The sequence below is a fragment of the Pelodiscus sinensis genome, chromosome 25 (genome assembly GCF_049634645.1).
Source record: "Pelodiscus sinensis isolate JC-2024 chromosome 25, ASM4963464v1, whole genome shotgun sequence".
Lineage (NCBI taxonomy): Eukaryota > Metazoa > Chordata > Testudines > Trionychidae > Pelodiscus > Pelodiscus sinensis.
The window spans coordinates 3860868-3887489 of NC_134735.1; the positions used below are offsets into that span (position 1 = coordinate 3860868).

Here is a 26622-nt window from a genome sequence, read left to right on the forward strand (position 1 = left end):
AACAAAAGAATGACAATTCATCACATTTACTTTGATTAAAAAAGGACTAAACTTTATTGACAAACTGCTGCAGACATTTTGACAAATTTTAGCTACCTATTTAGGCAGACTTACACACGTAGCATTTAATCTTCAAGAACAAAGTGGGAGGACAGCGTACAAATCCAATTAGGACTTTAACCTATGTACAGAGTGAAACTTCTGATTTTTTCAGCTGCAGTGTCCCTTTTTATATAAAGCTAGTGTTGAGACATACTTGAACAAGTTACTGGGATTGCTAAATATTGACACCTTTGCCAATTTTAAACTTGCACTGTATTATCTGCCCCAAATATCCTAAAATGAGAAATCTGTAGTTTTACAGAATGCAAGCCTACTATTCATTTAATACTTTCTAATTTCAAACCCTGGGCAATTAGAGCCAAGTAGTAGTTTAATTTGTTCTTCTCTTAAAAGTCCTCCACATAGAACCAAACTAAGAACCCCTTTTCACTGGAAAATCTGCTTCCCAAGCATCTCTCAACACTGCGTGTTCGGGGCTAGATTTCAAAACCCACGTAAAAAGTCAATTTTACAAACCTAATTTTTTTTTAAATCAATTAACTTTAAAAAAAAACTATTTAATTTATTATGAGGATCTTTGTATTAAAATTTAAACTTAAGATTCATCAGCAATCTGCTTTTAAGGAAAGTTTGACATCTGAGCTTACTTTTAAACGGTGGCAGCCACTACCGTTACATTATGATTTTAATTCTTAAAAACAGCCCTGAATTTTGAAATGTAGCCTACTTTTGGGATTCTGCAACTACAACTTTTACGGGTTTCTTAAAAACCAAACTTAAAGGTTAACAAAACCTTAATTTCATAACTGTTAAGCAAGCATGTCACTTTTGAAACTAACTTTAACTCAACTTTCATTAAAAAAGGTACAGTTGTGTTTATATCTAAACAAAGAAAAGCAATCTACACACTTAAAAAAATTAAAGTTGGTCTTCTAAATCTATTTAACTCATTTTAAAATACTACATACAGAAGCCAGAATGCAAGGTGAGGATGGAGTGGGAGAAAAGGGGGCCACGAAGAAAAACAGTTAGACAATTACTTGTCTGGTGTGGGTAAAGCAACAGGAATCCTGGGAGATACAAGAATCAGTAACAACTGTTTGCTCATAACTGATATTTTTCCCTCATGTTTTTAATAGCGTCCGTAGGGGTGCTCTCTGTAGGCCCCCTTCACTGGCCTAGCTGGTGGAGCCTTCAGGGAGGGCCTTGTTCCATTCCAGTCATCTTGGCCTGCAAAAGAGCAATAAACATCAATGGGCACAGCACACTAACAGCCTGAGATGCACAACTGCACTGTGTACCAGTCAGAACACCTGCCTCCAGTTTCATATCATGACTTTGTGAAGACCAGTGACAGTAATACTCCCACAACTCCATTGGCTCACAAGCCTTTAGAGGCCATCTTTTAAAGACAAATGTTTATCTACAAGATCCCAGTGTCAGTTAGCATCAAGTTCCATAAACATTAACTCTCTACCAAGAGCACCTCCAACTTATTTGTATGGGAACCCCTTTGGATGTCTCCACCCCCAACTATGCTCATATTTGAACAAACCTAATACCTTTAATCTATGAATGGCAAGTGATTTAATTTCAGTAGCTCTGAAATGGACTCCTGAAGCAGCTTTGGCAGTCAGCCTCAGCTAAGGTCACAGCTGTGAAAGCTCTTTCAGTCTGCAAGAAGGCAGCATTTTATAATCCAGGAACTCTGATTCAGCTGTGCAGGATGCTGCTACAAGAAGTGCATTTCTCAATTTTAAAAATAGAAGCAAGGAAGTCTCCTTGCATAAGCCTGTTCAAAAATCACCACCACTGCTCTGGCAGCTTCATACAGTACCCAGACATACAACAGGGTTTTAGCAGCAGAGGGGTGGGACAATGACTGTTTAGGGACTGGATTCCAGGAGACACCTCAGCACTTTCAATGCTTGTCTCCTGAGATCAGGATTTTATTACCCCCTACATGACACCCGCACCAATATGCATAACTGATTATGGTAAAAAACTTTCAGTAGGATAGCACAAGACTCCCTCAAAATCCTGTTGCCATATAAGTAACACGGAAGCATGTGCTGTTCAAATCCCCTTCTCCTAGAGCTAGCTCAAGTCCCAAATACCCAAGCACAGCTTTCATTATAGCTTGTGCTCGCAACTTTCTTATTTTGAACAGCTGCCCCTCTCCACAGGTCACTGTTTCAGAGGAATGAATAGACACGAGGCACCAAGAGGCAAGTTTAACACTGTCGTGACATGCATTTTTATTTTCCTCAGAGTGGCCTCCATACTGGCTGCACAATTTATTTTTCTAATTTTGTTTTCATGAAAGCAGAGGCCAAAGGAAATGACTGTGGATAAACAGATTAACTGTGGCAACTACATGCCAAGTGTACTACCAGCACTTTGGCCTTCAGAACCCAGACAGCAGCACTGCTCATACCAAGCAGAAACACAAAAGCCTTTTTGTGGTGCATGACCAACACAGGCAACAAAATAAAGCATTTAACAGCCATTCTAAATGGAGACATGGAAGATATTCAGCATTACTGAAGCATTTATTCATATTTAACGCAAATAGTTGAATTTAGATTCCTTACAAAGTAAGTATGGACCAGTATGCCACCACAGTTAAGTCTCAGTTTCTGCTCGCTCCTGAAGCAGGTGGTGTAATGCCATCTTAACATTTTCATATGCTTAATCATGGGACAGCTAAAGGCCTCCCCCTGCTTCTCCAAGCCCATAAACACTTGTACTCAATGCTGGCTACCTTCTCCCCCTTAAACATACTCAAGGCCCAAGCCCAAGCAAGTGTGCCTAATGGGATTTCCACTGAAACTAGTTGTGCCTTGACTTTAAAGACTGCTAGAAAGTGTGCTTCCAATACATCCACTGGCTGATTGCACTGCTTTTACAGAACTTCCAATTTGTTGACCTGAGCAGAAAGATGGGAAGACCAGAAATCTCGCTCTATGATATATGGCAGTGCAGTTCACAACTAGCACTAGAACAGCCTCAGGTTACTTAAAGTATTACATTATAAAGAACGTACATAACAAATATTTTACTATGACTTCTCAAAATGTTGTACCTTCATATTTGGTTCAAAGAAATAGCGTTAGATCAGATTTTGGGAAATTGCAAACTGCGTATTTTCATTAGCCAAACAGAGGACATATAGTTACTACTGAGTTCTGTCAAGGTAAAGAGGAGACTTAATGCTAGATTAAAATTCATCTTTCCAGGAAGTATTTACTGCAGATACAGTTTCAGCTGGAAGGGTTTTGAGGGATACAAGGAAACAGCTGGCAGTGTACATTCATTCAACTCAGGGTGGGCAAAAATATGGCCTGCAGGCCAGATCCAGGTCATCACCCTCCCATGGCCCAGCGGGACACTGGGGCAGGCTTCCTACCTGCTGCGCCCCCACATGCTGCTCCAAGCAGCCAACTGCTGAGACCATGTGCGTATCTGCATGCCCTGGGGAGTAGGGGGGCGGACTTTACATGTTGCCCCTGCCACCATCACAATCTCGCAGCTTCCACTGGCCCTTTCCCAGCCAAATGGGAGCTAACTGGTCTGTGCTTGGGACATTCAGACACACATGTAGCTTCCCTACAACTGCCTGCTTTGAGCAGTGTACAGGGGCACAGCAGGCAGGGAGCCTGCCCCAGGGTCCACTGGGCTGCTGACTGGGAGCTGCCTAAGTAAGCACCTCCTAGCCAGAGCCTGTGCCTGGCACCCCACTCCTGTCCCAGATCACCACTCAAACCCCCTCTGTACACCTGTCCCAGATCACAACCCCTTCCCAGACCCTGCACTGCCCCTCCTGCAACCCAATCCGCTGATCGTGGTCACAACCTCCTCCTGCCCTGGGTCTCTATTCTGTCCCAGAGCCTGCACCCCCCATCCTTGCACCTGTACCCCAATCGTCTATCCCGAGCTCCTGTCTGCACCCAACCTTCTTTCTAGACCCCACACCTCCTCCATTAATACCATAGAAGAGTGCAGCCCTTGACCACTTATCAAATTCTTGGAGTAAACACCTCCCCCCCCCATCCAAAATTATTGCCCACCCCAATCCAACAACAAAATATAGCATCCCTGCAAGCCAAACTGCTGTAAAAGCTGTGCTGTGGCTGGGAGTTCAGATCTTGAGCACAGAATGCCCCAAACTGACAGAAACCTAAATACCCCATTTCTGACAGAAAAAAAGGGGGGAGCGTGCATATGCAGGAACAAGAATTCATACATAGCATTCTATTGTAGGAGTTTAGGTAAGGCCACTTCTGCAAGAATCAAACTAGATGTGAGCTTAAAGCCATGATGACCTTAATTTGACTATCATGTAGACCTGTTATCTGTGGAATGTAAATATTTTTCCTCCCATGAAGGCAAGTTCCCTTCACCACTGACGACCTCCTCAGCCCAGTCATTTTTTAGAACAATTCCATCAATAATTTCGTGCTTTAAGACAGAATGTTTAAATCAAAAATATCTGATAAACTTCAAGCAACTCCCCCACTGAATTACAACCCCTTCTCTCCCTGACAGCGTGTCCAGACATACCATAAGCTTCATAGGATTCTTGTGCCTCCCCATGTCCATAATCATAATATTCTGTGTCCCTGGAAGAGGAAGACAAAATGTGTTTAGATTAGTCACGTAGAGGTGAAGACATTTATTTCCAAATACCAAGAACTGGAGCATTCAAATTCATGTAGATCCTCAATTCAAGACTTACTTGAATTAAGACACCCAACTACCTACTTTGGGGTAAGTATGCCCACTCCTTTCTAGGGTAGTGGGAACTCTCTTAAACGTACCTTCCCAAACACATTAGAAGCCAACAGATCCAAGTACAATTAGCCTCAAAATATTAAAACAGAAATGTGTTTAATTTTACCTGTAAAAAGTCACACAGAATTCACTCTCAAGAATGGGAAGAAAGGGAACTCAACACCAATGACACACTTACCCTTGGCCCTGGCTGTAGTAGCCTTCATAGCCCTCATAACTCTGCTCCGCATATGTATCATCGTAACCCTGAAACACACAATGACATAAGGATGGATACATGTGGAGGGCCTTATTCATTCTGAATAAGGGGAAGAGCAAAACTGGGTTTATTCAGCAGTCCTTTTCAAATTACTCCTGAAAGGGCTGCAGAATTTATAGTTTCTCATTTATTTTTATACACTCTCTCTCTCTCCCCCCCCCCCCTCCCCGGGGTTACGTACAAGATAGGGACTGTAGGTTTGTTCTTAAGTTGAATCTGTATGTAAGTCGGAACTGGCGTCAGCTGCTGCTGAAACTGATCAGTTTCAACAACGGCTGAATCTGGACGCCAGTTCTGTCTTACATACAGATTCAACTTAAGAAACCCAGGCATCCCCAAGTCAGCTGCTGCTGAAACTGATCAGGGGTTGATTCCAGGAAGCCCGAGGCAGAGTTGCTCTGCCCCAGGCTTCCTGGAACTCTGCCTCGGGCTTCCTGTAGTCAGCCGCTGGTCAGTTTCAGCAGCAGCTGACTTGGTGCCGGGTTGGTCCGGAGTGGCGCTGCGGGACCAACCCGGCAGCACCCCAGCTGCTCTACCCCAGGGGTAGGCAAGAAAAGCCTGGTCTGCTGGGGGGGAGGGGGCACTAGCTGCCCCCCCCACCAGCAGACCAGGGAGACGGGAGTGGCGGGACCGCCCAAGTCCTCCACGGCTTTGCTCCGTCTTCCTGGTCTGCTGACCCGGGAGACGGGGAGCAAAGTCTTGGAGCACGCCTGCAGCGGGCATGCTCCGCAGCTTTGCTCCCCGTCTCCCTGCAGACCAGGGAGATGGGGAGCAGCTTTTCTCGCCCCGGAGGATGGGGGCAGTTGACCGCGGCGCATCTGGGCGTCCTGCCGCTCCCGTCCTCCGGGGCGAGAAAAGCCCCGTAACTGTGGATCCGACATAAGTCGAATCCACGTAACTCGGGGACTGCCTGTATTAGGGAAGAAGAGCTGTCCCGCAGTGTCCACTGGGGGCAGCCATACCACTAAGGGAGTGACCAGCAGAGCTGGGGCTCCACCATCTTGCCTGCCAGCACACTGTTTAGTAGCCCCCCCAACCCCAAACCATTTCCCCGCAACTTGACTACAGTGCCAAAAAGGGAGAGTGGGGGAAAGGCCGCTGGCAGCTGGAGGGCTGGGGGAATGGGGAAAGAACATCCATCTCCTACATGCACACAGACCCCTAACCCACATCCCCAAGGGCCTGCCCTGAAGGACACAGGCAACGCTTGGTAAGTATGCTAGATCTATATTTGTGCCCCTAGCACAAAAACCATAAAGGGAATTTATGGTGGGACATGTGCCTCTTCCCCACTGCCTGGGGCAGCCTGAGGGAGACAAATCACTCACTGCAAGGACAAAGGGGCTGGGTGCGCAGGCATGCCAACGCGACAGATCAGCACAGAGGGGTATGGCTTTTCATTATGTAGGAGGCAGAAAGGTTTGATCTCATTCTTGGAGGCAGAAATATGGCAGCCTGCCTGCATAGTAACACTGTTAACGTTCCCATTGTTAGTTAAGTAGTTCCATTTTCAGTCAATTCCCTCAGGAGCATAAAACCTATAAAAGTTTTAAGGCCCCAATGTTGCCAGAGTGATGTAAAGCCTTAAAAATGACAGTAAGGGAATCATCTAGGAAGGTCTATGTGCTCTCACTCTTTTCCATGCCAAAGTTGCACAAGAGGGTTAGAGCACAACTCGGGATTTATTTTACTTATCCATTAAAAAAAAAAAAAAAAAAAAAAAAAAGACTTGGAGGGTAAATAGAACATTTACCAAGCAGTCAATAAAATGTCAGGACAATTAGAACCAAGCACTTCCCAAAGTACCCAGCCAGATCCAGGGCAATGATTAGGAAAACTGTAGGACTCATCTAAAAGTCTAAGCAACATAAAATGACTTTTTGGCTGTTTGATGATGTGCAATATAATTTAAATGAGAAACTAGAATCATAACTGGAATGCAAGTTATTAGTTACCAGGTGTTTGGAACCTAGCTTCCATGAGTTTAAGAAAATACTGAATTTGACCTTTTGCCTGTATTGTAGTTTAAATTACCAAAGCAACAGAAACTGGTGTGATTAGAATGCATTATTTTAATAAAATATGTAGAACTGGCATGGAATTTAATTTTTTGGTACAGAATCCTCCCAGGAATATCAGATGAATGGGTAAATCCTAGCATGTCCTGAGGGAACCTGTCTCTTACAGTGAAGGTGAGAATGTTAAAGCATGTTCACAAGGCATGCCAGACTCCTGTAAAGCATCCAAGGCTGCATTATGTCCACAGTATATCAGAAGTCTCATAACTGGGTGACCCAATATAGGATTTACAGGTAGACAGAAGCTACTAGGTTTTAACCTGAGCCAATGGAAAATAGAAGGAAGTTTTTTCCAGAGGGAAGGACTTTTTTTTGGGGGGGGGGGGGGGGGGGGGGGGAAAGAAGGTAAGTGAAATCCCATGTGATGGTTTCTTAAATAGTTACTCTGGTACTCAGCTGTTTCTTTCTAAGATGGCAAGAGCAAATATTCTTAAGTCAAAATGCTGAGAAGTACTTGTCTGTAGTGACAACACTGTCATTTTAACCCAGTTTGTTCACATTAAAATAAGTTCTTACCACAGTTACATGGGTCTGAAGACTCCAGTACTCTCTGCTTCTATAAGACACTTTCTAATCTAAGTTTGTTAGTAAGCAAGGGCCATAGCGCAGACTCATTGATAATCGCAATTGCTTTAATACCCAACATTTAGGGCAGGGGTGAGGAACCTTTTTTGGGTCTAGTGAAGAGCCAAAAAAAGGCCCTCACTGAGGAGAGACATTCCTCATATTCCCCTTGCATACCAGCACCTACAGGGGCCTAGTAGATTGTGTGCGCTCCAGCTCTGGGGTGGGATAGCAGGGGGGCTGGATCACCACTGCATGCTCTCCAATGCTGGGGGAGGGGCCGTGATTGAACCCCCGGGCCTGAGGTTCTCCACTCCTGATTTAGCGTATACTGCAATGTAGGTGAGATACCAGTGCCAGCCAACTCAAGATTGCAAGATGTTTAGCTGCAGTATAGATGTTTGAGTTTGGCCTCCAGCCAGAGTGCTCACACCACAATTAAAAACAGTCTCTTAGCCTGAGTCAGAGGACACAGGCCAGGCAGATTTTTAATTTCAGTGCCGACATGCCTGTAGGATCTGCAAATGTCTTCTAGCTACTTGGAAAGAGTATGTAGTACAGTTTCTTACATAATCTTCGTAAGTTTCGGGTGCAGGTGGAGGAGGAAGCGGTATTCTCTGAATGCCGGCTGCACGAGCTCTTGGTACAGGAGCGCCCCTTACTGCTGGAGGAGGAGGTACACCACGGGCCACAGTAGCACCTCTAGCTATGGCACCCCTAACTGGTGCTCCTCGCACCAGGGCTCCACGAGGAGGACCCACCACACCACGCCCTCTAAAAAGAAAAAGGGTTAGAAATAGCTACGCATGTATTCTGCAAAAGCCAGAATGTTCTAAATATCCAAGATAGCAGCTAATGAATACTGCTTGTCTGTCAATATACTATGAATTCATTCATAAACAATTACCCATGCTATAAAGTTGACGACTAAATGCATAAATAGGATTATAATGTAATTCTGGTAAGAGTCATAAGGTTACATAAAACTACTCTCATAAAACATTACCATAGGAAAATGGAGACAGTAGCTGAATACCCAAGTCACCATGTCTAAACATTTTAAAAAGGTGTGAATCTGCAGAGCTTGTCTGGTTATAAGAAAAGTAGCCCAGAACTTTTCCTCAAATTTCCCACAGCAAGCCTACTCTTATCAGCTATTGTAACAAGGGAACCCTGGGGCTACTCTACACTGCCCAGTCTTGTGCAAGAACATATGCAAATGAGGCGCAGCAATGAATATTATCGCATCTCATTTGAATACTTAATGAACAGCCAGTTTTGCACAAGGGGCTTTTGCGCAAGGAGCAGTCTCCAGAGCTCCTTCTTGGGTAAAACCCCCCCTCTTGTGCAAGAGCCGTTCTGCCGCTTATTTTCAGGCAGAATGGCTCTTGCGCAAGAGGAGGTTTTTGCACAAGGAGCAGTGTAGACCGCTCCTTCTTGCACAAAATGGCGGCTCATTAAGTATGCAAATGAGGCAGTGATATTACTTGCTGCATCTCATTTGCATATGTTCTTGCAGAAGACTGGGCAGTGTAGACATAGCCTGGGGTTTTACGAAGTCCAAAGAAGGGATGACTAACCACTTCTGAGTAATAAACACTTTTTATCCTTCATTTGGGATAAACGGTAGGTCTACTGGCACTGTGTGGCACAGGTTCATCATTGACTTAGTCCAACGCAATGAGCAAACAAGCAGTATCAGGCTAATATCATCAAGCTTTCAAAGAGTTACACACAAGCTGCACGGGTGGGCCCGCTGACTGAGAACCATGGATCAAGGAACTTTAGACTTCAACTTTACCCTTTAAATAATTCTAGAAATAAGATGCGATTCCAGCAAGGTGGTATTCCAAAGCTATCGCAATTCAGAACACACAATATTCGGTGACCTCCATTAAAAGTATTATTACCTCATTTCCATAACACCCCCTGCTAGAGGGAACTCTCAATTTAATAAAAGCAGCCCCACAATATTGGAAGTTGCAATATTGGCATTCAGGCTCAACAAAGAAAAGATTAGTCATCTTGCTAGCAGTAAGAGTTCCCGTGTCCAGCATCAATACTTTTGAAAAATACCTAGGAACTGGTGGAGGAGGGGGAGCTGCTCCTCTTCCTCGCACAGGGACCCCCCGGCCACGGGTTGGTTCTGGTACCCCATTCAGATAAGACAGCTCCAAAAACTGTTCCTGGCAGATGTCATCCATCATATCCTGAGAAGAAAAGGGCAGAGAAAGTCGACTCGGACACTAGGCTAGCCATTGTGCTCTAAGGTGTCAGAGGTCAACATATTAGAACATCAGTTGCTGAAAACCACGAGTCACACTTCAAGCTACAGCAGCTGTCAAAGCATCTACAGTCCCCTTTCAAAAAAATGTAGGTTCCCTGCCAGCCAAATGCCTGTGACAGAAAATGCCATGTTCTGCTCCAAAGACATACTGGAAACTGATCATGGCACTCACAAAAGCAGGAGCTGGATGTATCCTGATGAAGAGTAAATGCCCATTTACAAATCCAAGCTAACTCTTTACATTCTCATGAACACAGCACATCTCTGCGCTCCATGCCTTTTTATCTCCCCGGGATACAGCTTCGAGTATTAGAAGGTGGTTTTGGTAACTCAGAAGAAGCCATTCCAATCCACTTCCTCCCCAAACATGCATACAAATCAGGTTAGCACTACTACCCTGCCGGTGGGATTCCACAGAGCCGCCACAGCAACTCTGCTTCCGTGAGCTAAGCTTATTGCACATACCAAGAGCTCTAGCACATTCTCCTCTCAGAGCGCCCACCCCTTCCCCCGGATATGCCACTCCTTCCAATTCACCCTCTATTTCAGAAACATTGCAAACCCCAGCCCTCCCAATGCTAGGAGCCCTGTGTGCCCACCATGCTACCTACCCACAGCTTCACCACTCATTCTCTTTCTGTCCACTCCTTTGGGGCGGTAACGTCTTCAACTCAACTGAGACAAGTGCAGAACTCAAATAAGGGATATTGTTATGCTGGATTGTGTTGTTTTCTGCCCTCAATCAGTTCTTTTATCTAGACTAAGAATTACAGAAGTAGCAGAAGCTGTTGTTCTGCTAACCAAAGTCAGGGGTGACATGTACCCCCCATCTCTCTCTTTAATCTTGTTTTCACCAAAATCCAGAGGATTCTGCTTACTGACACCCAGAACATTCCCTGAAATTTTAGAAATTTGGATTGCATTCAAAACGTATTGCTTTATAGCTAAACAAAGCTCAGTTATTGAAAACCATCTCCAAATTTAAAAACATGGTGTAAATATTCATCTAACATGCCTGTTACCAGCTGAAATCGACTGCCCCACGTCAAACTCATTATAAGAGATGGGAACACTTATTTAAGAGCTATCAGGAGTATTTTCTGCAGGTCTCTACAAGGCAATTTCAAGTGAAGAATGGAACCCATTCAAGAAATCAATTACCCTAGAGGGCACATCAAAGGTTGCTCTCTTGATAGAAGAGCTGCCATACAAGCGCCGACCAAATTCTGTCTATCATACCAGCCAGTAACAAGTGCTTCCAAAAAGTTTGGAGTTTCCTGTACGGCATGGCAGCTATAAAGTAATGTGCCATTAGAAGAAGCTTCTGCTACACCTGACAAGGACCAGCTTCTTTTGGTGAGAGAAGTTTATACAGAATGCCAGCATCAGAGCTAAATGACACAATGGAACACATTTGTAATGTGAGTGTTTAACACATTGTCAGAGGCCATTCAAGGTTAACTGGCCACATCACTAAGATGTTAACTACATATGCCAATCAATTTGTTCCACCTTGTATTTAGCTGCAACACCAAGTGCCTTTCTAGAGCTGAAAAAGAGCACCATAAAAGCATGCTGGTTTAATAAAAAGTATTACTTCACCCACTTTGTGTCTCTAATATCCTGCGACCAACACAGCTACACCACACTTCTAGGCCTGGTCAGTTAGTGGTTAAAATCTCTTCCTTCAGGGCACAAGTTAACTACACTATATTCCACAGGGAAGGGTACCAAAACCAAGGCTCTATTCTAAAAAGCATCAAGAGCCAGATTTACATACTGGAACAAGGAACTTCTTGACTTCTTCCATGGCATGAGCCATGAGAGCATAGGCCTCGCAAGGTGGTCCAAAGACTTCAATGAAGACATGCAGATCCATATTTAAATGAGCGTATTTGGGATCTCCTCCTTTGCGCAGTTCTTCCTCCTAAAAAATACAATTCAACATTGTGAAGCCAGACAAGGTGCAGAGAAACCATCTACTTCCTTAAGCATGTTTCTAAACATTAATTAGCAGACTAAAATTGACATCCACGGTCAGACATGGCTAGAAAATAGTAATCCCTGCAAAGTTGCTATCATTATTGTCCTGGTGAAATATGTGCAATAACTTTGTATGCAAAGATGTTGAGTTTTACTCTACAATATTACTAAAACAGGTTTCAAGTCTGAGGGCCAAGGACAAAACCAGCTCCCTCCCCCCCAAAAGTTAATACCTCAGCCCAATGTCAACAAATCAAATGGATGACCACCACCTAGTTAAATGGGCTAGTAGTTAAGATGGAAAAAGGATGTGGGTAAAAATCTACAGCCTGACAAAGAAACAGCTGAGATTTCCTCTCCCCCCTCCTCAGGCTTTGTCTACTGACCCCCACCTTTTTGTGCACCACCCAAGATGACTCCTTACAGCTTGCTCTTGTGTAAAAGAAAAAGCAATTAGCACAAATTCTCTCTCTACTATCAACAGTGTCAGCACCAGAAGCAAGCAAGCAGCACAGGACTGGGAGAGATCCTTACTGAAAGACCCAGGGAGTGAAAAAGTTGGAACGTATGGCTGGAGTCCTTTGCTTTGAATTCACTTAGCTTGTTCAGTTAGGTATTAGTTGTGTTTTCCCTTTGTTTTTGGAATTCATTTTGATTTTTATGCCTCATTACTTGTAATAAAATAGTAAAAAAGTATTAATCTCTACATATTAAAAAAATTCCCTGTGGGACGACAGTGACACTACTCTGCATCCACAGGAGCCAAGCCCAACGTGGAGAACTGGGGCAGTCTGTGGCCCTGGCCTCAGCCCTCTCCTTCCCAGTGGCCAGGGGAATGGCCCTAGCTGCTCTGGCCTTGGCCCAGCCCTACTCTGTGGTGGGGGGAGGGGGGGAAGAGAAGAGAATGAAGAGCTGGGGCCAGGGTACCTCACCACCAGGCCCTGGCCAAGAGGGGGGCTGGTGAGCATAGTGAGCAGGGGGTGCAGCCCCCTAGTTTATCTAAACCAGTATGTTTAGGAAATTTAATTTGGGACAACAGAATTTGTGCATACACTTTTCTATTACTAAATTATGCAGTACAAGACACTTCTGGAAATATGTCTGCAACTTTGCTGGTGTCCCTCTGCAAAATAATTCAGGAGCAACTGGCTAGAGAATTCACAATACAGCTGGGAGTAATTTGTATGCTAGAAGCTGAGAGCACGCAGACCAGGAATAGTTTCGGTCACAGTGAAGCAGTGTAACAGGAGAATTTATAGAACACAGCAGTCTAGATTGCACCTTGAATAATGTCATAAATGGACATATAAAAGAAGTGGTCTCCCAAAACAGGAGGATTGATTTTTGAAGTGCTGAACACCTGTAGCTCCCATTACCGTCAGTGGAAATTGTGAGTGTGCTCAACACCTCTGAAAAGGCATACCAGAAAGTTTTAAGAGGCTATTAATGATTTTACTGTGATTTGGCCTGGATGAATTTTACTGCAGCTTTCAGTAGTATATACTTTGTGGTGCTTGTTGTACAAGTCAGCTGTACTAAACTGGTTTGCCATTAACATCTAATTGTATTTCTTCTGTGTAAGTGCTTTTATCACTTCCTTTGTAACGGCTTCCTGCTCTCAAATGCACAGCAGGACTCAAGTCACATGTCAGCAGTAACATTCTTATCCAATGATTTACCAAGAGCAGTTCCCTATTCCCCCATCCCTTCCACCTTTTTACATCATAGGAAAGAGGTGTCGGTACTTGTAGTAATGTATTAACTGCTTCTTCCAGAAGATTTCTGGCAGATACAAGTAACATCATTCCATTTCAACAGCACTCCTTCCCTCCAGGCACTGCTTTGCAATGAAAAATGGAGGCAACACCTTAGTGCCAATTCAATTTTACTGTTAAGTGTCTAAATTAATTCAACAGATTTGTACTAAATTGGAAAAAATTCAACAAATATAAAGACAACCTGCAAAATTAAAGTAAAAACTTAGTGAAATCCTAGCTCTGTATTGACCCCATTTAACCAAGCTTTAGGTCAAGGAGGAGAGGAACGTTCAGCACGGAATTAAATATTTGTTGTTCTATTCAGAAATCTTCCTGGCACTTTGCTATTCCCTAGAGAGAAAGACTGACACATTGGCAACCTACAATGTCAGCTAATCAATAAGCGTCTAGAGGATTTCACTTAGGGGAAAGATTTTTTTTTTTTTAAAGGATGTATTTCTTTTGTGAATGCCCTCACATATTCTGGCTAAGGAGGGCACTAAGGCCACATCTACATTACAAAACTGTGTTGACTCAACTCAGCATACAGCCACCATAGTTATTTGAATTGCTCGTGTGCACACGCTTGGTTCCTCGTCAGCACTGTGAATCCTGAAAAGGAGCCCTTATGTCTATTGTATTGTAAGTGTAGGGCTCGGAGATGGCTCCTGAAAGCCAACAATAGTCAAGGTAAGCAATGCAGTGTTTACATTGGACACTATGTTGTCCAAATTACATTGACTGTGAATCTGTGCTGCTCAGAGAAGTGGTGTTTACTAAATTAGTGTAGACAGACAATTACAACAGCAGGAGTCAAATGTAAGCTAAGATATCTCTACAGCTAGGTCAATGTAAGGCAGCTTATGTCAACCCAACCATATATTGCAGACCAGGTTGTAGTAACCAAGCTACAATTGCACTCAATTCTTTAAAGTTGTTGTTCAACTTTCAGAAGAAAAAATAGTTAAAGGTTAACCAGTTACCAAAGTCCATATTTTTTGCAAGGAGTTCAGCTCAACCATCATTTTTATGGGATAACATATACATGGGGGTAGACAGAACAAGAGACAGAAATCAGCATCCCTGAGTTCTAATGATTTTCACCTTTGTAAAATGCTTTGCTTATCACTTGAGAATCTCAATCTATATCTGTAGATCTACATACACTTCCAAGCCCTTACCTTTGCTTTGTCTCTCATTGAACCTTTTCCAAGCACAGAGATCTTGGCCCCAGTTTCTTCCTGCAGTCTTTTGATGGTATTGCCTTGGGGTCCCAAAATCTTCCCAACAAAATTAAACTGATAAAGAGAAAGACACATTTAGTCCCAAAGCTTAAGGAGGTTAAGAACGGCTGCTGTTAATACTGCACTGGCAGACACGGCAAAACTGGAAGTTTAACCAAGATCAACCACAGTCCCAACCCACACCCACATCACACAAAGTCCCGTGGAAATAAACTTTACAATAATTTTTGGAGAAAAGATTAACAACTGGCTGGCTTGCTCTTTTTATGAGATTATTTTGCCAGCAATTTATGTTCAATTAACTCAGTCTATTTCATTTTAATTATGAGACTCCAACCATTTTGTAGACAGCAATTCTTAAGTGTTAGAGGGAATCTTAATTTTGAAGCATGAAAAGCCAGCTAAAGAAGAAACTCTGCTCTGGTAATGAAAGAATGTAACTACTCAATTGACACATTTTTAACGTGACAGTCTAGAAATCCAAAATGTTAGAAATAAGATACTAAAAATTTGCATAGGAGAAATTCCACAGCAATAGAAGAGCACTTTAGTATAACTTAAAATTACACTTAGAGAAAGACACTATTTACTAAGCATAGCATGTAAAATCTTATATTTACAGGCAGATCAGGTAGACTTGGTTAGTTACGGTCTGGCCCTCACCTTGGGATACTGTTTGACAGGTATCAGAACTCGTTCCTTCAGTTTCATGTTCTTGTGGGAAAACAAATCCAAGTAGTTCTCTTCCTCATCCTTCTTTGTCTCCCCCTTCTGAATTTTTTCAATTTCTAGACAAAATAAAAATAGCATAATGTTTGTTCCTCAAACTGAAATGACACTTGCAGTGACACTTTATAGTGGGGGTGGGAACCTCAGGCCAGGGGCTGGATGCAGCGCCTGGATTGGGTGCCTGAGGCTCAGCATTGGGGAGCCTGCACTGGTGCTCCAGCCCCCCAGCTTCCCACCTCCAGGGCTGGAGCACACAAAATCTACTATCTTGGGCCCCCCTAGGCTCTGGTGTGCAAGGGAAGCCTGGGGAGTGTCTTCTCAGTCAGGAGCTTCTCACTTGTGTGAGGGCCCTGACTGATTTTTTTGTGGGTCAGTGACCCCCAACCCAAAAAAGGTTCCCCACCCCTGCTCTCTACAATCCTAAATTCTCTGCCAATGTATGTACGTTGATAGCTATGTCGGAACAAAACTAGGAGGTGTTAAAAAGGGTAAGCTCATTTAATCTAGTCTGCATGTCTCTCTAACCAATGCCCAAAGTCTAGGGCTCTAACAGGACCAAGGACATTATTGGTTTGTAATAAGTAAATGGAACACGAGATTATGACATGAATCACCTAAACTGATAGTAACCATGCACCCTTAAACACAATATACCATCTGTGTTGTGCCCTCCTTTCTTCCAAACCTCAAATAAATATGGCAAACAACACTTTGTTAGCAAAATGTTATGGTTGCCTGGTGATAATATTCTGGAAGAGCACAGACTGAGTTCCACAAAACAAACCTCTGAAAACCAGTAAATAAAGAGTTAAGGTAAGAGCCCTCACAGAGTTAGCCGCTAGGAATTATTTGCATGGATTCCAGAGGTTTTCAGCATGTCAGGTGCATAAACAGTGGAAGAATAAATGGGAGTTCAAAAAAAGCTCTGTCGTATGAGGAAATCAGTGTCCCTGTGTGTGAAAGAAAAAAGGTACCTCTGTACAACTTGCATTCTTTCAGTACAGAATTGTGTAAGCTGTGTCAGTAGAAGAGCACTGGGGTCTTCTCGTTAGGAGTACTGTCAGTAACGAGGTTGGATACGAAAGCAGTTTGTGGATTTAATAAAGGGTAAAGAAAAAGACAGGGTTTAAGTGGTACCCTGTGTGCAAGTATAAAGGAGGTATAAAAGAGACTGAAGTGGTTGTTAAATTTTACAAGTACGATATTCTGCTTTTAGTGTTTGAGCAGAGGGCAAGTGTAGATTAATGGAAGGAGACAGATCCTCATAGATGAACAAGTATCCCCCAACCTGGCTCATACACACAGACAGGTAAGAGGCAAGTAAGAGGCAGGGCTTAGACACTTGGTGGGGAGTAAGAGAGGGACTGAAATCCCTGAACCCAATTATCAGGAGGTAGGGTAGGCAGAGGAGTCAGACCACCCCCCCCCCAATCTCCTAAAATGCCCCTCTCCTGACAGTCAACATTTGCACCCTTTAAAGAAATTGATTATATTCTCTGAAAAAATTCCTAACATATTAGCAATACACCTTCAAACTTTCTCCAATTTTCTGGTAGGACTTGAAATTGACACTGGTTGGGGGAAGTCAGATTCAAAGGACAGCTGGTGTGAAACTTTGAAGGGTAATAATACTGTAACTTCTCTGTGCATGCTCAGTGTAATTCATTTATCTTGTCATTAGAGTCAGTGGCTTGTGTCATACTAAGCTACAGGCACAGTCCCACAAACCCTTTGCCAAATAGCCCCACATATGGACCTCTAACAGTATCCTTGCGCCCTCATGAAGTGCACCAAATCTCAAGGCAACCTGAGCAATCATACATTTTAGAATAAGGCAGCTGTTCTACAATGAAATTAGGTCAACCTACATTGCACAGAGGTTTGAAAAATTAGCATTCCTGAGCAATACAGTTAAGCCAACCTAACACCTAGCATAAAAAAAATACCAGGTCAATGAAGACTTCTTCCACTGATCTAGCTACTGCCTCTCTGGGCAGTGGATTAATCACAGCAATGGGACTCCTTTTCCACCCTCTCCCAGTCACTGTAGTTAGTGTCTATACTAAAGAGCAACTATATCTGGGTTGCTAAAGTGTTCTGAAGTTCAGACACAGCCTTAGAAGAGCAGAGAGTCAAACAAAAGCCTCATCTTAATCTTATCCATACCAGGGCTATGGCTCTGCCATAATACAAACCTTATCTCTATGACAAAGTAAAACTGCAAAACCACCTTCAGTCCCAGAGAAACACCCCCATTTCAAGGAAGCAACCATTTGGGAATTAGATCAAGTCAGTTTAAGGCCTTGTTTGTACATGAAAGTTGCACCATTTTACATAAGGTACCATTTTAATCCAATTTAGCCAAATTTATTTTGGTTTTAAGAGTAGCTTATTTCAGTCTATCCTAAATTAATCCCTAATATAAAAGAAACCAAACGAGTCTGTACTGGTTTAATTAAAATTGGTTTCCAATTATATCTTTAGTGAAACCAGCGCAACTTTCACAAGCCCTATATATGTGGATTTCAATTGTATTAGCTCAATCAAGTTGTCTCAATAGAACTGAAAAAGTCAATTTAATACTTATTAAAATTAGGGATGTGAAAGTATATTCATGGTTATATGCAAGTTCCCGTGTGCCTTGCCTCCCCCCCACCCCGTGCTGCTGCAGCATGGGGGGAGAAGGGGCAGAAGGCTACTTGCCCCTTCCCTCTGTGCTACTGCCTCTGAGGGAGCAGCATGGCCAGGAGGAGAAGAGCTGGCACGCATGAGCTGGCTCTACATGAACACCAGCTCCTAGGGAGCCAACTGCCCACCCCCCCCCCACATAACCACTAAAAATTTCAGCAGTTACCCATTTATTTGGTTAACTGCATTTTAATATCCCTAATTAAGATGCAGACCATTCATTACCTTGGAGGCACATTAATTGTTCATGTATTCTGGGGGGAGGGGGAGAGCGCCAGAGCTACAACATGGCCATCTAACATCAGTACAAACATGTTAACTTGCACTGCAAAGAGTCAACAGGGCTTTTCAATTATGTCAATCAACACAACTTTCTTTCCAGTTGTGATGACAAGCCAGATGACGATAGCTTTTAGTTGTAATTCGTAGGATTTATAGCTAGGCAATTATATTTCTGTGGGAGAAAAAGTAGTGCAAGAGACTGAGATGAAAGCATGGTAGTCTTGATCAGAAATCTGGCTAGAATCCCAAGCATCTTCAGGAAATACTTTATAATGTAACTCAATCACCAGGATCTAAAACCCTGACATCCTCCTAGCTGTGGACAGAGATGACGCTTTCACGGAGAGGTGGGTGGCACAGAGGGAAAGAGCCCAAAGGGGAATTACATACAACAGAAAATTAAAAGATTAACATCTCTCCTTGGAAGGCCCTCATACGACTATGATGGGTCCAGTACAAAAAACTTAACAGAACAAAGGGTCAACGAATCTTCCCATAAGCTTTGGAAACACAAAACTGAAGTCCACAAGATCAGCAGATTTTCAAGTGGGAGGATATAAATGTATGCCTTTTAAACCTGGGATGGGGAACTACAAGTCCGTGGGCTTGCCTTGAATCAGGCTCTGCAAGTTATGTTCCCCCTCCTGCCCTGCCAGCTAGGGAAACAGCAGCACAGGGGACTGCTCGGTTCCTGTGCCTGCTTGCAGGTCCCACACTCCTCGCTCCCACCGGCCACAAATTGCAGCCAATGGAATGGTACAGGATGGTTCCTAAAAGTGCTGGGAGGTGCAGAGACACTTCTACTGCCGCTCCTGGAGCTGCATCTGGTGGTGCCCCAATCCTCTGCCCCTCCCTCCCAGACCCTGCACCCCCATCCTGCTGCTGCTCCCCACCATCTACAGAAAGCCTGCATGTCTCTCTCTGTCCCATCCCTCCCAGACCACACTTCCCCACCCCCCTACCCTCTTCCTCCTGCCCAGGCCCTACACTTCCACTCTACTCTCCTGTACACCAAACTTACTTTTGCCCTCATCCCAGAGCCTAGGAGGTCTGCACAAAATCTATTAGCCATGGACCCCCAGAATAGTTATTCTGGAACTAAGGGGAAAGACCTGAGCCTCAGCATTCCTCCCCACCCCCACAGGCCACTCATGCGTTGCGCCCACTCCTCCGATTTTTCTGTGGCTCCCAATCAAAAAAGGTTCCGCACCCATGCTCTTAAACATTTCATCAAGCAATGATGAGACACCACAATTCTTTTCAAAAGGACACTGTAGGCAGAAATAGCAACTCACAAGGTTTAATTATGGCAGGGGTGGGCAATAATTTTTGCCCAAGGGCCACTTAAATGTTTTGAAGTGGCCCTGGGGCACCCCAGAAAAGGTGGGGCCTAAACCAAAAGGGGTGGGGCCAGGATGCTTCTGGGCTTCCCCACCCCAAGACCATGATTGGTCTAGGGGTGGGAGGGAGGAGTCCTTTTGTCCCCCCTTCCCACTAGGCCTGGGGGCTCCTTCCCACATGCAAAGGCTCTTCCCACCCTGTGAGGAGCACGTGGTGCTTCAAAGCGCTGCATGCTCCTGGCAGGGCAGGAGGAAGCTTTGTGTGCTCCCCCATCCCCAAGCTCTAATTGGCCTGGGGGCAGGGGAATGGCAGGGCCTCCGCGGGCCAGATCAACTCGCTTGGCAGGCTGGATCCGACCCTCGACAGCCCTTTTGCCCACCCCTCAATTAGGGGCACACCAAAAATGTTGTTTACCAACTGGCCTACTGTGTGACAGCCGAGTTTACACAGGTCAGTCAGTGTGTAATATGTGGGCACCAGAATTCACATCGATGTGCACTACACACCCTGTAGACAAGCCCTTAGCTGCTAAAGATAGCTTTGATGAAAGGGACAAGAAAAAAGCCTTGGCCATTACCACAACATCTTTTAAACCCGTTTCTATTTGACAAGACCAACAGACATTCTGCCCATCAAACATGAAAGCCCCTTGCATCACTTGAAGGGAGGATGAAATAGTTAGTACAGCATCAGCTGGAGATGATATATCAAAGGAGCACCTGCAAGCACTGTGCTACCAGATCCTGACTCCACATCAGGCAGTACTACTGATTCCCAACAACTTGGATGGAGGTAACAGGCATTGCCAGAGAAATCTGCCTTTTTCTGAATACATGTAGAGTGGAAAGGAAGCAGCAGCCATGGGTCCCCTGGCAAAGTCCACAGTAGCCTTATTGTATAAATCCTGCATAAGACATAAGGACTATGGAGCTGGGCACATTAAAAACCAACAAACACTGCCTGAAACAGGTTCCTTCAGGTGAAATTACAGTGCAATAGTACCCATTTATCTTGAAACTGAGAAGAAAATGACACTGGACATATATCCTTGGGAACTGTGGGCCTTATGGGACCAAGCTGCTCACCCACAGTAGGGAAGCTAAAGGTCAACCAGTAAACATGCGCCTCACCAGCATGCTTACCAGCTAACTGGTTAACCAGCGCCCCTGCCACCTGTAGCAGGCGAGGAGCCGGCACCGCAGCAAGTAGGGGATGGAACCACCCCTGCTGCTGGTGGTTAACTGGTTAACTATTCTAGATGGTTTTTATATCCCTAACACAGTGCTGAAGGAACAGGAAAAATAGAGGAACAGCCCCCACTGAATAATGGGCGGCGGGGGCGAGTAATCTGGACTCTGCATCTGATGTTCAGTCTTCTGAAATGCTTTTCATGAGAATGCTGAGAAAGCATGGATACAGGATGGACAAGATGGTCCACTGACTACCTATTATATGACCACTGTCAAACACTTAAATATTTTCGCAAGAATGCCCTGACACAGGCAGCAGACTAGCTTTTTGATTGCATCATGGTGCCACAGAACTTCAGCTCATTGTGTCTCAATTTTCTGAGTTAATATAACTCAGTTAAGTAAATTTTTTGTAGTAAGGCATAAACATTTAAGGCTAAGCCACCTGGAGAACATAAACGTCTTACTCTTTTGAAAGACTCGTAGGATCCAAGGAAGATAAAATCTGCTTTCCCTAAGCCACATGAAGAACTCAGATCCTTTGCCATCACAACCCATTGAGAATAACTTACTGTCTAACAGAATCAGTCTATAGCTGTTACATTGGCTGAAGTTGTAAAAGCACAACTCTTAGAACTATAAATAACCTTTCACAACGTAAATCTGCTCTGAATACAAGTTCTCTTTTTTCAAGTCTCTTGGCAACAGCATGGCAACTGTATTCATGACTGAGGTAATCTTGTGAAAGTTGCATGACAGCACTGAAATTGAAGACCTCTGTTTATTCACTAACCAGGTTTCAACAACATGGCTGCACTATTTAAGTTTTCCCAGTGACTTCATACCATATCAAAACACACACACACTTCAGGATGAAATTTAGTTTCCATGCTGGTAGCTTTGACTGGAATGTCAGAGCCTTTATACATTATCCAGGGATCCTTTAGACTAACTGAACAGAATTTTAGAATATGAACTGCAAATTGTGTATGGTAAATCTTGTTGAGAAAGTGAAAGTCAAACATAAAACCAAACTGGAACACCGCTCCATGAGGGCAGAGTTAAGGGTGATTGCAGGCATAGCGTATACCTTACCTCTTCATTTCCTGCCTTTCAGAAGATTTACACACACCCCTCACCCCTGGCAGCAAGCTCACCAGGACTCTGCCCTGGCCAGCCAATGCAAGCCACAGGAACCCCGGGCAGGGTGGCTGGAAATTTCTCAACCAGACGCCCGGACACCTGGCCTCCCACCCCCACCTACCTGAGCTGGGCACTGCTTCTTCTCTTCGTTCCCTAGCATTCTAACTTCTTTCCCCGTCCCCCATGCCCAGGGATACTTCCTTACTCCAGTGGTCACCAACGAGTAGATCTGGATCTACTAGTAGATCTTGGAGCCTCTGATAGCCAAACCAGTCAGGATCACCTATCAAGTGCCAGTACTTCAGCTGCCCTTCCCCAGGGAGCTTCCTACTTGTGAAACAGAGCAAGGAAGGGAGATGGGGGGCTGATGTCAGGGTGCCTCTTCTTCCACTCTGTAGTCTATCTCCACAGAACTGGGAGAGGGGAACAACAGGGCCTGGGATGAAAGGAGTTTCTGGCTGCTTTGGAGAATGGTGAAGGGCCAGGGCAGGGGTGAGCCTGCCTTAGCCCCACTGCAACACCACCCAATAGCCACCTGTGGTAAACAGTGTCCAGCTGGAGCCAACTCTGAACCCCTGCCCCAGTCATGTACCCCACTATACCCCAAACCCCTGCTCTAGCCCTGAGCCCCCCCAGACCCAAACCCCCTTCTGCACCCCAGGCTCAACTCAGAGTCCCCTCACACTCCAAATCCCTTAGCCCAAGACCAGAGCCTGTGCTCCAACCCTCTGCCCCTGCCTGGGGAAAGGGAGGGAGAACGAGCACGAAGGAGGCAGGACAAGGGTATTTGGGTTTGAGGTAGATCCTGGATTGCACTCACATTCAAAAAGTGATCTTGGGTTTAAAAAAAGTTGGAGACCCCTGCCTTAGTCACTGAAATGGTATTCAATTGATTGGTTTAAGTTGAGTACCACTGCAGGTGAATGGCTCCTTAAAACTAAGCCAGTTGTAGAGCTGGAGCGGGAGAGGGAAGAGGGAGACAGGGACACCACCTTTTCGAATGTGTGAATGGCTCCTTAAGAGCGCCACCTGGGGAGACACTTGCCAACCCTTTTGAAATGTAATGAAGACACTACGGGTCACAACCCATAGGTTGGAAAACCCTGGTCTAGTCAACAGGTTATCTAGTCATCTTTAAACATTGTTTTCAGAAAAAACATGATTTCAGGAAGACCCTTTAATTAACCTGGAAATAGCACATATCTAATTTATCATAACCAAGAGGAATATCAGTGGCACCAAGATACAAATTCAGAATGGAGCCACATCAAATCTCTAGTACAACGAAGATGACAGCTTTAAACAGCACTTTCCTACTTTTACATGAAGAGTTGAGATGAGTGACGTAATGTGTCTACTATATTAACACTGGCAATGCCATATTATAACTGCTTTCTAATAATGCAGTTCATAAAGAATGCATTATAGTTTCACTAGTATCAGATATTTTTAAATGTAACAATCCTAACAAGGGGCTAAATTATTCTAATCTAAAAAATTATATCCTTTATATGCAGTTTACACTTCCTTTTCTTTTTTTACACAGTAAACTGTTGGTTTAAAAACGAACAAGTTAAAACACTAACAACTATTTTTAAACAAAACTGTCTACTTGATACAGCTATGTGTGACCACAGTGCAGCTGCGCTGTAGTGATGTGGAAAAATCTGAGCCGCCAGGCGATTGGACAGTGATGATCAGGGGAAGAGAGTGCTAGCCTAGTCACAGAACAAAGACTACCATGGCCATTTCCATTTAGTTTCATCAGAGGCATGAAACAAGCTCTAATACAGATTTTCATAGTGGTGAATTAAAAAACCCCACAATTTCACATTTCAAAGGAGTAGACTACATAAAAAAACCGAGTTTACTGCCGTACCATTCTCTTTAGTCTCCTCTTTCCCATGGATGTAAAGAGCCAAGAGAATCACGCTTTCAGAGAAAGAAGTTATAGGTTCGTGTTTGATCCCTTTCAAACCATGAATTAATCTTTGGGGCTGGATGCTATTTAGGATACACCCATATCGACCCGGATTAAAACTACCCATCCATCTAACGTGCATTAGAGCAGGAACGAGCGCAACGATAAAACGCGCCCCACCCCAAGCCTTGGCGACTGAGCTTTTCCACGCGCTGCTTCAACCCTGCCGAGGAGGCAGTTTACAGAAGCCACCAGGAGCGAGCCCAGGACAAAAAGGCGACCGCCTGCAGCTCGCGGCGGCGGCGGGCCCGGAGGGAGGGAAGCGGCCGCATGGCAGCCAGTCGGCGGCCTCCTGGCTGCACGAGGATCCTGCCCCCCGGGAGCAGCCAGTCACCTCCCGGGGCGGGGAGAGCAGCTGTGAGCGCCGAACAAAGAGCGGGGTCGGCCAGGACTGGAGCCTCAGCCCCTCCCCGCCCCGGATCGCGGCCTAGGGAAGGGGGGAGGTGTTGCGTAGGCGGCGGCGCCTGGCGCCAGCAGCAGCACAACGTGGGTGACAGACACACAGACCCCCCCCCCCCGCCTCTCCCGCGCCCTTCCCCCTCCCGGCCTCGTCCCCTCCCCCACCCCGCGCTACCTGCCGTCAGCAGCTGCATGGCGTGGGTGAAGGACGGGTCCAGACTGTCCTTCTCGGCCATGAGCTCCGGCAGGTACTTGTTCTCGGGCTCCATCTTGACGGTGGCCCCGGGCAGGAGCGGGGTGGGCGCGGCGGTGGGGGTCTGCGAGGCGGCGGCGGTGGCGGCGGGCGGGAGGAGCGGCGGCGGCTGGGCCCCGGCCCCCCGGGCCCCGCCTCGGGGCGGCCGGCGGGGCGCGGGCCCCCCTTGCCGGGCGGCGGGGCCCGGAGCTCTGCCCAGCCGGGCGGCGGGGTCCTCGCGGCGCTGCATGCCCGGAAAGAGGGGGCGGGGGGGCGGCCGAACGAGCGGGGGGAGCGAGAGGGCGAACAGGATTGCCACACACCGACCGCCGGGGCTCCCAGGCCAGGAAGTGAAGGGCCGGAAACGGCTCCTCGCCCACTGCGCCTGCGCTCCCGCCGCCCGCTGCCGAGCGGCGTGTACGTTCGCCCCGCGCCCCCGTCAGAAGCAGCCAGCACCGGGCATGCGCCGCCGCCGTCGAGAACAAAGCGCCGAAGTGAGCCGACGCGCATGCCCAACCGTCACCCTGCGTGCCCTGCCCCCGCGTTGCGCGCGCGCGCACGCGCAGCGCTCAGCCCGCGAAGGCGAAAGCGCGCGAGACTGGCGGCGAAGGGAGCTGCGCCCGCCGGAACTCGCACGCTCCGCCGCCAACAAAAGTACCCAGGGGAAGCAATACGCCTGCGCAGCACGGTGACGCCCTCCGGAGGTACACTGCGCGTGCGCAAAACAACGCCCGGCGTCGAGAACAAAGCGTCGGCTACACTTGGGGCGCATGCGTATTGTCCTCTCCCCCTCCCCCTTCGATCGAATACTGAGGGCGTAGCGTAGTGGCTGTAGTGCGCATGTGCACGTCTCTCCCCTCCCTCCCGCACCCGGGAATGTGGCACGTGCTGTGGTGCGCATGTAGCCCTGGTGCGCAGGGCGCCACGTGGTCGGGTTTGGAGCCGAGGGGAGAAAGCGCGACAGGAGCCAAGGGGAGCATGGGGCGCAGCCGGGAGGAGGGGCCACACCCCAGGGACAGGGGGATTGCAGGCGGGGGGGGTGTTGTGGGGGCAACCACGAATAGTGGGTGGGCCACGTGAGTGGCTCTCCTTCATCTCAGTAGGTCACAGCATCCCATGGCCCACTGGGGATTCACCGAGGGTTGCCAGATGGTTCAACAACAAATACCGACCCCCCTCACCCCCAAAAAGGGGAATAATTCTGAGAAAAAAAGGGAGGGGGGGCACTGCCTTTAAATGGCTCCTCACTCCCCTGCCAACACCAGACATGGCAGAGGAAAATTGTGCCTGCTGGGCTTGTGTTTGAGAGAAACAGGAAATACCAGACTTTTCACAGGTCTGGTTGTTGTTGTTGTTGTTGTTGTGTTTTTTTTTTACCGGACGAGGGACCTGAATAACGGACAGTCTTGGTGAAAACCGGACACCTGGCAACTTAAGATTCACCTATGGGCCTGCAGGTCCCCCCCCCCCATGTGCTTCTCATGCACTGGGGCACCAGAGCCCCCCCCACCATTCAACTGCTCCTCCCCTTCCCGCCTAGCACTTTCACAGTGGCACTGTCTCACGTCCTCCTGCTTCCTGTCCTCCCCCTTCCTCCCAAAACTGGAA

General features: G+C 46.0%; 2 protein-coding genes across 2 annotated transcripts in view; one reads left to right on the forward strand and one right to left on the reverse strand.

Annotated features, from left to right (window-relative positions):
- Window positions 1-25: 25 nt before the first annotated feature.
- KHDRBS1 (KH RNA binding domain containing, signal transduction associated 1) lies at window positions 26-25609 on the reverse strand. Its single transcript, XM_075908563.1, has 9 exons — window positions 24958-25609; window positions 15693-15817; window positions 14967-15083; window positions 11826-11972; window positions 9835-9968; window positions 8328-8532; window positions 5036-5103; window positions 4627-4685; window positions 26-1293 (listed from the first exon to the last, which is right to left on the reverse strand). The coding sequence occupies exons 1-9, from the start codon at window positions 25262-25264 to the stop codon at window positions 1196-1198; spliced, it is 1260 nt and encodes a 419-aa protein (XP_075764678.1). The 5' UTR covers window positions 25265-25609; the 3' UTR covers window positions 26-1195.
- The window catches only part of PTP4A2 (protein tyrosine phosphatase 4A2), a 46551-nt gene continuing 44867 nt past the window's right edge, over window positions 24939-26622 (forward strand). The window contains exon 1 of the mRNA XM_075908565.1: window positions 24939-25030. The gene's annotated coding sequence lies outside the window, so the exon portion shown is untranslated. The remainder of the gene's footprint in view (window positions 25031-26622) is intronic.